At 39.1% G+C, this 11163-nt stretch overlaps 1 protein-coding gene across 2 annotated transcripts; it reads right to left on the bottom strand.

Annotated features, from left to right (window-relative positions):
- Positions 1–203: 203 nt before the first annotated feature.
- Positions 204–10515, bottom strand: OTUD6B (OTU deubiquitinase 6B). 2 transcript variants are annotated; one of them, XM_072410936.1, is made up of 8 exons: positions 10389–10508; positions 9716–9849; positions 9418–9593; positions 8030–8122; positions 6485–6797; positions 4246–4307; positions 2856–2962; positions 204–1131 (listed from the first exon to the last, which is right to left on the bottom strand). In XM_072410936.1, exons 2-8 carry the CDS (start codon positions 9726–9728, stop codon positions 1056–1058), a joined length of 840 nt encoding a protein of 279 aa, XP_072267037.1. In that variant the 5' UTR covers positions 9729–9849; positions 10389–10508; the 3' UTR covers positions 204–1055. The 2 variants fall into 2 exon arrangements, with proteins under 2 accessions (XP_072267037.1, XP_072267036.1); XM_072410935.1 differs by lacking the exon at positions 9716–9849 and having other exon boundaries at positions 10389–10515.
- Between the last annotated feature and the right edge of the window lie 648 nt (positions 10516–11163).

An 11163-nucleotide genomic window follows, 5' to 3' on the forward strand; every position in this document is an offset into this window, starting at 1 on the left:
AGTTGTGATTGAATAAAATGATTTACTACATCATTTTGTTTTTTTCTACTACTAAATGCCCCGCACACTATTTATGATACATAGCACTGCATAATTTGTTGGCGCTACATAAATCCTGGTTGATAATAACAATTTGTAAAAACTATTCGGCTGGTGATTAAGTGCAGACTACAACACTCCCAACCAGAAAAAAAAGGACACTATTTTCGATGGAAAAGATGTTTATTACCAACTTTTTCAAGGATTACCTGATACTTTAAAAACAAAAACTTAGAAACTTAGGACAATCAGCACCAGTAAATTTCATTACAATCAGGTTTTGTCCTCTTGTATTTCTCCGTTGTAAACAGAAGCTGTAGACATAGCTGTATAACGATTCCCGTCACTCGGGTTGGCTGGGTTTGTATGTCGCTCAGATCACAAGCCAGTTATAGATTTATATCAGGTTGAAATTGATTGTAGATCAGTAGCTTTTCTCCTGAACTCAATACAGTGTATTAAAAATGCTGACATCAATTTGTTCATAAGGATTGTTTACTACTCAGTTTTGCCTGGATTTCACTTTCATGTACTCAATGCCAGTTTTCCATCAGAAAATAAATTATAATGGAGATGCAGTGGAAGAATTGCTTGACTGCACCGTGCAGCTTTAATAGTTTAGAATCAGTTATGTAAAATTGTCCTGTGAATTAGATCTGTGTGTGAAAAACCTAAACCAGACCCATCTCTGAATAGATGACCACATTAAAAAAAAAAAAGGGGTTCCAGCTCCCCTATTTTTTTTTTTTTGCTCCATGATAATGGTTAACTGGTTATTTGATGCAAACCAAAGAAAGCAAAAATCAATATGTACCACTAGTGTGATGACAACCAGTGTTGGTCCAACAACTCACTAGTAGTATGATCACAGAAGTCTTTAGTGTCAGTGCTCATGGGCAGTTGTTCTGTAAAGTAATTTGGCTGGTTCGCCACCAGTACGTTCAGCTTTTAAAATTGTGAAAGATCGAATAGTAAATCATGATGGATTCTGGAAACACAGGAGAATGGCACAAAAATTATTCTGCAGGTGGATCACTTAGTGGTTCTATGGAGTTATAATGCTCTCCCAGTCCATAAGCATGTCGCATATATCTGGAAAAATGAAAAACAAAACAAATATTCATCACATTAACAATAAATTATATATATATATATATATATATATATATATATATATATATATATATATATATATATATATATACATATATACACACACACACACAATCTGTACATAAACTCCAGATTTGCAGGAATGGCACATCTGCATGATCCAGAACAGTAATACCTAAAAACTGACTTTTTCACCATACCATTTGTAGTGTGTAGATAATTCAACAATTATTAAAATTAGTTTGTGTATAAGATTGGACTGATGTCCAATTTTAATTACATGAATTAGGCTGATATAACTTATTTTTTGAGTAGAGCTTTGACACGCACGCACGCACAATGAACACGAGGTGGCAGCAGAACAGTATCCATGAGAAAATCATTTACATAGTATTTATTGTAGTAACATTTCTCTGTATTATTGAAAACTTCAGTTCATTATGTTTGACATATTATATTATTATAATAATATATTATCATATTGAACTATATTTAAATAATTTTAATGTGTTAATGCCATACTAGGATTTATAGAATATCATTTCACAAATAATAATTTTATACAAGTGTTGGGATTTACTGCATTTAGTGTCGTCACACAGAAATGTGACCCATAACGACCATGTCTATTTGTTTTGGGCATTTATCATCCAACATGTGTACAGCGGTTGCCAAATGTCATTAATCTGCCATGGCATATCAATAAACGGGAACAACCGCTATGCATGTTAACCTCCCTAGCGGTCTGATTCTGGCCATATTTACATGCAAAAAGCGGTACAATTTTTTGCATGGAAATGTATTTTACATTGTAGACCTATAAACTTTAAAAAAAAAAAAAAAAAAACCCACAAAATTCTGTTAAAACAAATTTATATTGTATAATGTAACATAACTGTACAGAAGCATATATATGAAATATTCATAATATATATATATAATTATTTCTTTGAACTGGACTTAATACAGCTATTTTGTATTGAATCCAATACAAAATGATTTTAACTTCCCACCGCTAAGTGCCGGATCTCGTCTCTGCACTTCGCGGCTGGACATCAGAGGAGGCAGACGTGTCCCCAGGACCTGGGGGACCAGCAGGACGCCGAGGGACAGCGATGGAACAAGGTAAGTGAGTTTTTATTCTGCTTTTAGGTACCCCGAGTCTGACTCGCGATTACCGCTTTTTGCATGTAAAATCCAGCCCGAGTCAGACTCGGGAATACCACTAGGAGGTTAAAGGAGGAGAGCACAATGGGGTGCCACTTTTTTCCTTCTTTCTACATAAAAGAAACAGGTGCTGTGTGTGTACAGTGCTTGTTTGTTCAATCAAGTTTCTGTAGCCTTAAATAAAACTTGTGTACTCCTAGCAGACCACCAAGGACTGGCCAATAGCAGTGCACACTCTACAGAGAATGAACATAAATGTTAACACCTCTAATTCTAGCACCATTTATTACGAGATGGCAGAGGTGTCCACTGTAATCTTTGATGCCATTAAAGCCACATAACCGATTTTTTGGTGCAGATAGACCATGGGATCCCAGGCAGCACAGAGGAAAAATAAGGAACAGTAAAACGTATCTACATATAACCTTATTTTCATGTCAGGTTCACTTTAAAGTTCTGTGCTTAGTACCTCAGTGATCATATCATTGTTAGTAGGCTGTAAACATCTGGTAAAACTTAGCCAAGAGAATACTTACACTACAGTGATGGGCTTGCCTGAGTACTCCTCCCCAACAATGATAGGAGAGGAGTCTGCCTGGATGACTTCTATTGGGGTCTTCAGGATGTGAGACAAAGCTCTGAGCTTTAAACAGAAAACAAGCACTTGATTAACAAAAAAAAAAAAAATTCATTGTAATAAAAAAAACAAACAAACAAAACGCAGACATATTCACCCAAGTCAATAAATAAGTGAAACTAGTACATTTATATTTAGTTCTTCCATCATGTGAAATTATGTGAATTTATGAGCTGCCAAAAATCCAGAGAATCAATGTCTGCATCGGAGAATGCCTCACATGGCCCAATCATCATACGCAGACCATATAGCACCACTCTAAGGTGGTCAGATACATGGTCTAGAACAGGGGTGCCCACAGTTTTTTGGCTTGCGAGATACTTTTAAAAATGACCAAGTCAAAATGATCTACAAACATTAAAAACATGGACCTAACTCCTGTGCGCGGTAGTTTTTTGAAAGGCAGGGCTCCGCAATCTACTTGCGTTGCTTTTGCGATCTATCGGTAGATTACGATCCACCTGTTGGGCACCCCTGATCTAGAATGACCAGAGAAGTGGTCTTAGAGTCTTACCTTCCCATTACCAGCTATCATGGTATAAGTGTCTGGTGGGTTAGGGTAGGGATTCACATAAAGCCAACACCCCACCCCACATGACAGCCTGACAGTACGACATGACTTGGTTACTTTACCTTGCACCTGTTTACAGGCTCCCTCTAAATGGCAATTCCCAGGCAACAAGTGAAACTTTTCAGAAAGCTTTTATCACTATCCTGAAAACAATGCAACTGAGCAGAAATCGACTTAAATACCCAATATAATCAGATCACAGCCTAAAACACACGCAACTTCCTGTTTAATGCATTTCCAGCCACATTCAACTCTCCAAGATAGTTTGCATTGAACCTAGCAATGACAATTTCATACAATTACCTTTCTGTAGGTGATGTATAGGAAATGGTCTGAAATCAATAGGTTTGCCAATACCACATTAGAAAGTGATCCCTGGATCTCAAAAAGGACTTTGATATATCAAACCCAGACAAGGTGAAAAAGGTCCAAGAGGGCAGCATTTTAGTTTAGCCAAGAACAAAGGGGCATATCTTCAAATCAACAAGAGGAACGTTCAAAAGTTTGCTACATTCAGGACAGACCTCTGATAAGTGTCACAGTGACCAATACGGTAATCAAATAGCTGGTGGCATGGCTAGGCATGTGTGCCACTCCATGCCAATAACTAAATTGATGCCAAAATGGTGATATCTTTGGCAGATGAGGGGGGGGGGGGATGTGCTACAAAATGATAATAATGGACAGCTCTGGAGAACAAAAAAAAGTGGATTCTTACCTCTAACTGTCCACCCCAGGCTGGGGTGTTTGCAATTTCACCACAGTACTTCTCAAACTCATCTGCAAAAGAAAATGTGATGCCATCATACAATAACATATGTCATTCAAATTAAGAGGATCTAAAAATGGAATGCACCTCTCCTCCATGAAAAAACACAAATTTATTTCCTTGGTTTGTCATATATTAAATAATTATCATCAAGCAACGATGGAATTTTTTTACTAATCTATGCTAAAACAGGTAGGACACCCAAAGCTCCTCATAAGGGGTCTCATTTGTAAATGTTTAGTCAATTCCAAATAATTTTTCTGAACTACCTAAAAGATAAACAGACCCTCAGCCTAATATTTAGGTCTTAGAGGTTGATAAAGGTTATCAGAGCTTTAGTTGTGTTAAAGGAATTGTTGAAGAATTTGCATTGATTTAGGAGAAATGTATTCTCCAAAATCCACATCATTATCAGAATTCACCCTGACTCCCAAAATAACATTAGAAAAAAAATACAAAAACTAAATGCATAAAATCAAAACAGCCAAAAGTATCCTACTAAGTGGATTAGGCTGTCATACGCACTGACATTCTCAGGGGTTTAAAATTTACTAAGGCTACATACACACGAGCAATAATTATCGTTGAAAACGAACGAATACCAACAGATTGTCCAACAATTGTTAACAAAAAAGTGCACAACGTCGATAAACAAGGAATGTCGCTTGAAACAAACAACCGTCCCGGTGGATCTGATTGGGCGACAGTCATTCATTATCTATTGTTTGTACATAGATGGATGGATGGTTCTGTAATACACTTTCTCCTGTACATGTCACTTCCTGCATGGTTCAAACAATCGTATCTAGTGTGTGTACATAATTGGTGGATTATATTTAAATGATTGTATGGTTACAGTATATACAGAATTGTGCACTATACGATCGATCAAAATATTCGTGAATATTCATTGATCGGTCGATAATCGTTCGTTTTCTAATGATAATTATTGCACGTGTGTATACATAGCCTAAACCTACCGGTAATCACAAATTTAAACCAGTTGAAGAGAAAAAAAACCTAGACAGGAGTGCCCTCTACTGGATATTAAGTATAGCGATCCAATAATAAAATAAAGCTTAAATGAGCATGGGGAAGAAAACAAGAAAAAAAAAAACAGTAAAAATACCTAAAATACCAATTTTTGCAAAAATGGAAATGCTGCCCTGGTTTCCCTTCTGTACTGTCTATTAAATAAATGCCCAAGAATTTCTCACTGCAGAATGTACAAGTCAGTGAGATCAATCACAGCTTTTGTTGGGGGAACCTGGTATTCTTTCTATCTAAATAGTTGAATATCTCCAGTATCCAGGCAAGCAGTAGAGCAGCTGCATTTTATTGAGCCATGGGCCACTAGAAAGTATATACAATCTTTATGCAGACGTCTTTTACATATAAGTGAGCCTGTGCCGAAAGGGTCACTTTAAGAAATGAATCTTCCACGTGGTAGCTGTAAGCCATTTTCACCTGGTTATCATGGGAATACAAACATCCTGCCCCTGGGTTGCAAAACGGATTTCACCACTGTATTTATAGAAGAACTCTGGTTGTGACATAAATTATGATTTTAAGATTTCTACAATTATTCATCTCATTACATGGTGGGTTGAGGGGACTTGTAGCTTACACAAGGAGTATAACCACGTTTGTGATTTTTGTTCGACTCACCGGATGTGATGAGGACACTGCGATTCTATGAAGATCGACAGGCACTTTCTGTGCTTAATGAAAAAAGTCATTAACATAAAAGAAAAGCAATGTAGCCACCACATCCTGGAGTTTACATATACTTTAACTGGGAGCTCTGGGACAAGCTCATGGGGTTTATGAGTTAGCATATGACCAACCACAAAAGCAAAACCCTCACAATTCCCTAAAGAGAAAAAACAGCAATGATATACATTGCCCCTGAAGCATTTCTGTCTCTCAATGTTTGGCTTCTTTGCTGGGGACAACGTAAAGGCATTTTCAGTTCAGCACTTGGTACACATCATTTAACCACAAAAAAAGCAACTTTTCAGAGCATTTAAAGCAGCCCCTTCATAGGGCAGTAAAGATGATGAAAGTACTTTATTAGCTTTGAAACGTTACTCTCTTTCTGGGACTAAAAAAGAAGCCTAAAGAGATGTCAATGTGTTGATGATTCACACTTTTATCATCAATACATTTTAACTTAATTATATCTCACCCTGGGTGTACATATCTCCCGTGGAAGAATTGGTTAGGAACGGCAGGAAGTCATCTGCATGGCTCTGCATATAGTCTGCAGTTTGGTGCCGGAGATTGGAGATGGTCAGAGCCGCACCACGCTCCTTCAGCTGATGTTCGATAGCTCTGTACATGCAGTGACCATCTGATGGGATGTGTTTGATCTGCAGCTGTCTCTCGGACAATATACCAGCAAGTTTCTGACTTTCCAGGTGCCGAGCTCCAGACAGATTCCCAATTTCAGCTTCTGCTATGCGCTCATCTCTCTCCTTCTCCAAAGCTGCCTTCTTCTCCTGGAAAAAGATTAAACTCGGTAAAAACAACTTCATGGAACAGCAAAAGTTTCCACAATATTAAAGCAGAACTACAGTTTGGCATACAAAAATTGAACACAGGCAGGATTCTTATTGTAAAGGGAACAGGCGATGCCTATTCTGAAATAAAACATACTTATCTGCCTGTTCACATTTTCTTTTTGTAGTACATTGAGCTGCGCACATGAGCAGCTCAGTGTGGGATGCCGTTATGTATCAAGCATAACTGCATCCCCCCGAGACTGCTGGAACTAAGTGAACTTTTACAGGAACTACATTATCCTGGCCAATCAAGATAAATCCTGACAACCAGAATATGACCAATTGCAGATGACGGAGCAAAAACAGAGGAGTTTAAATTAAAAAATTGTGATCAGGCAGCTATGTTTATTTTGTTCCAGACTGGACATCACCTGTCCCTTCTGCAATAAATGGCCTGTCTGGTAGCAATGTTTTTGTTTTGATGGTTTAGTTCGGCTTTAGGCCAGCTGTGAACACCACATTTGCATTCATTATTGTGCAAAACTAAAAAAGCAAAAGTGATCAGGCTACATCATAAGTCTTTTTTTTTTCTTTTAAAGGATAATCAAGCAGACCGATGTTTATTTGTTTCCATTATCTATAGGTTAGGTACAAACTTATAACGATCGATCATTTGATAATTGTTAACAAGAAAAGTGCACAATGATGCTGATGAACGAGGAATGTCGCTGGAAACTAACGACCGCCCTGGCCGATCTGTTTGGGAGATGAGTGTTTGCTATCCATTGTGTGTAGGCTCGTTCAGTGATCGTGGATCATTCTCCGGTACACGTCACTTCCTGCATCGTTCAAACGATCGTATCTAGTGTGTGTACATTATTAGTGGATTATTTTTGAGCGATCGCATTGTTAAAGCAGGTGTCGTGCACTATAATGTATACATTGACTTTGCCTAGATGCTGGTAGACTAAATTACCTGATACAATCTTATATTTTTCATCAGTTTCTCTGCATTCGAGTTCAGGAATCCCTCTAGCTGCTACAGCCATTACAAAACATCTTCTGAATTATATTAAAACCTTCCAGCAAAGTTCATTGGAATACTTTTGATCTTTTTTTACTTTACTAAAACTCCCCAGTTATCCCTGCACAAACATTGCACCATGCTGACAACACATTTCACCAGGTATCATATCAAACATTCATATTAAAGCACGGAGAGCACTTACCCGCCTCTTTTGTGCTTTAGACACACGAGGTTGCTGGGGAGGTACTTCAGCTCCAAGATCTAAACCGGTCACTCCATTAGTGACACTGTTTATCTAAAAATAAATAAAACAGTTATTAGGAAGACATAAATGCATACAGTAAATTCCCATACATATTTGCTTAGAAGTCATAGAGGGGATAGCCATGAAGGTGTAATAAAAGTCTAAAAACATTTATGTTTAATGTGCCTATGATGTAACTATGCAATGCCACAACTTGGAACTGCACATTAAACACAGGCAGCACCGTGCGGGAAGAATAGTGGCTTAGAGGTAAGTGCTCTGGCCTTTGCAGCGCTAGGTTCAAATCTCAGCCAGGACACTATCTGCATGGAGTTTGCAGGTTCTCCTCCCACATTCCAAAAGCATGCAGTTAGATTATTTGGCTTTCCCCCACAATTCACCATAGACTGTGATAATGACATATATATTAAGGACATTAGATTGTGAGCCCCTTGGAGGGACAGCTAGTGATATGACTATGGACTTTGTACAATGATGGTGCTACATAAATACTGTGTAATAATAATTAAGTAACAGGGGAACAAAGGTAATGTGGGGGAGCAGCAGCAGTGGGGGACAGCAGCAAAATAAATGTGTTACTGTAAAAAGGTTTCACAGGGGAAAACTAACAAAGCCTTCCACTAGTCCGTGACCTGATCCACTTATCCTCCACTTCCCTATGGTATGTTTCTTATTTGGAACAAGGCGTCAAACTCTGTGTTCAAGCTCCATGTTAGATGGTATCAGAGCTTACAATGTCACTCCTTCCAGTCCAAAAGGGTGTTTAGACTTTCCAACTGGCTGAAATTAAGACAAAACCTTATGGGCACCATGGCCACTCTGGCCTTTGCAGCACCAAGTCACAAGTTTGAATCTCGGCCAGGAGATTGCATGTTATCCCTGCGTCTGCATGGTTTTTCTCTGGACACTGCAATTTTCTTGGCTTTCCCTCAACAAAAAATTATTCTTAGACTACAATAATGACATATGACTATGATAGAGGCATTATATTGTGAGCGCCTTTGAGGGACAGTTAGTGACATGACTATGGACTTTTTAAAGCACTGCGTAATATGTCGGCACTATATAAATACTGTGTAACAATATTCCCAGTAGAGCCCGAATAGCATTATCCCAGTACATTTGCCACTGGTCCTCTCACAACACGCCTTCCTATTGCAAGTACAGCCACCTTCACATTCCTCCGAAGTATATTGAGGCCAATGGGTGTGATCAATCATGAATGATTACGCTGCCTAATTTTAGGAACATCCACAAAAACCTGCAATCATACAAGTGTAACGACTTCCCCTAAAACCTCCCTGGTGCCCATAATATGAACCCACCTCTGTCTGGGCAGACTGTGTCTCTGTGTGGGCAGACTGCGTCTCCGTCAGGGCTGCAAGTTCTTGTTTGTGCTTCTCATCCAGTTCAACCTCCAGCTTGGCAATGTCTTCCGTCATCTGTTTTCTTCTCTTCTTGTCATTCTTAGGGACAGAATTTTTCATGCTCTGGATTTTGGCTTCATAAATAAATAACAGCAGGCATTACATTACAGGGTTCATTAATAAATTGGACATGTTACACAAAAAGTAATAACATAATACAGCATTCTGGGGAACCATTACAGACATTAAAGCGTACCTAAACTCAGCATTTTCACTTTACATCCTACGTCACACGATCTTATGTCTGGGTCGGGTGACTTAGGAAGAAGAACCCAAAGGAGAAGACAAAGATGGCAGGACGCAGAACACCCCTGAAGTGATCGGACTGCCCTGGGGGATTGAAGGTAAGTGTATTTTTTTTTTTTTTAGTTTAGTTCTTCTTTAAGCTTTACCTGCTGTCATATGGCCTGATTTATTAAAGCTCTGCAAGGCTGGAGAAACTTCATTTTTTTTTATCGGTGAACCTGGGTGATCCAGCAAACCTGGAATGGATCCGGTCCAGGAGTGAAAACATTTGCAAACAAATAGCAAATGACTTTTAAGGAATCCTTTCCAGGTTTACTGGATCACTCACCTAAAGTGTTCATCCTATAACACCAGCAGCAATAAAAATAAAAGGGACCATAGCAGGTAATGGGGGCAGCAGACAATGATCAATGAATCTGCAGCTACCAGAAATGTTATATATGAACTTATATATGAACATATAGATTAGATTATATGAACATTATAGATATTTCTGTACATATAAATAACAAATGTGCTTATTCGATAACTTCATGGTTTACATACACCTTGAAAACTGCAATGGAGAGTACAGCTGACTCATGACAGGTTCTCCTCTGTTCCCCCCTCCCCCATGCTCTCACCCTGCAGATCCTTTTTCTCCTTACGGTGCTGCCTGAGCAGCATGGCCTCCTCCGATCCTCTCTCCTCTTCCTCCATCCTACACTGATCTACACAGACCCACACTGACGGGCCATACTGAGTGACGTCACCGACACCGCCCCTGCATTATGAAGAAATATCAGTCTTCTATTGGCTGACGATCACACCAGTGCTTGGATTGCTTTATAATCGTTTTATGACTTCCTGCCTTGATTGGCTACGCTAAAGGGTCATCATACAGCGACATCTTTGGCGGCCATGTTTCTTGAGGGCAATTTTAATTCATAGTAGGGACTAGTTTCAGTCTAGTAGAAGCACCTGTAAGTGCTGGCAACCAGAGAACCAGAAGTGGGCGGGGCTTCACTAATCAAACTTGAAGCCCGGGAAACTGCATATGAGAGACAGGGAAAATAGATTGTCACACAGGAAGAAAGTTATGTGTCTGTGTGTTTAATGAATTATAAGCGGTCAGGGTTATTCTGCGGTGTCATACCCTTATTAGAGGGTGCACTGGTAGTTATGTAGGGGGATAGAAGGGAGACATGTGATGGGGGTTTCAGAAAGAGAATGATAGGTGATTGCAATGCATTGGTATTATTGCCTGATGGAATGGGGGTGAAGGAAGTGTCAGACAGGTGATTGGGTGAACTGGTATTATGGCAGGGGATATGGAGAGATGGGGAAACATGAGGACAGGTGCTTTGTATACAGGTGTTATTGCCGGGTAATGGGGGTACAGGTGATGGGGTGCTCTCC

This window comes from Pyxicephalus adspersus, chromosome 5 (assembly GCF_032062135.1).
Source record: "Pyxicephalus adspersus chromosome 5, UCB_Pads_2.0, whole genome shotgun sequence".
Lineage (NCBI taxonomy): Eukaryota > Metazoa > Chordata > Amphibia > Anura > Pyxicephalidae > Pyxicephalus > Pyxicephalus adspersus.

Excerpts from the sequence above, each read along its gene's own strand:
- OTUD6B (XM_072410935.1), bottom strand. The coding sequence starts at position 10,464 with ATGGAGGAAGAGGAGAGAGGATCGGAGGAGGCCATGCTGCTCAGGCAG. Across the intron at positions 8,123-9,417 it reads CACAGTCTGCCCAGACAGAG|ATAAACAGTGTCACTAATGG; the intron begins GTGGGTTCATAT and ends ATTTATTTTTAG. Across the intron at positions 1,132-2,855 it reads GGCAAGCCCATCACTGTAGT|ATATATGCGACATGCTTATG; the intron begins GTAAGTATTCTC and ends TCATTTTTCCAG.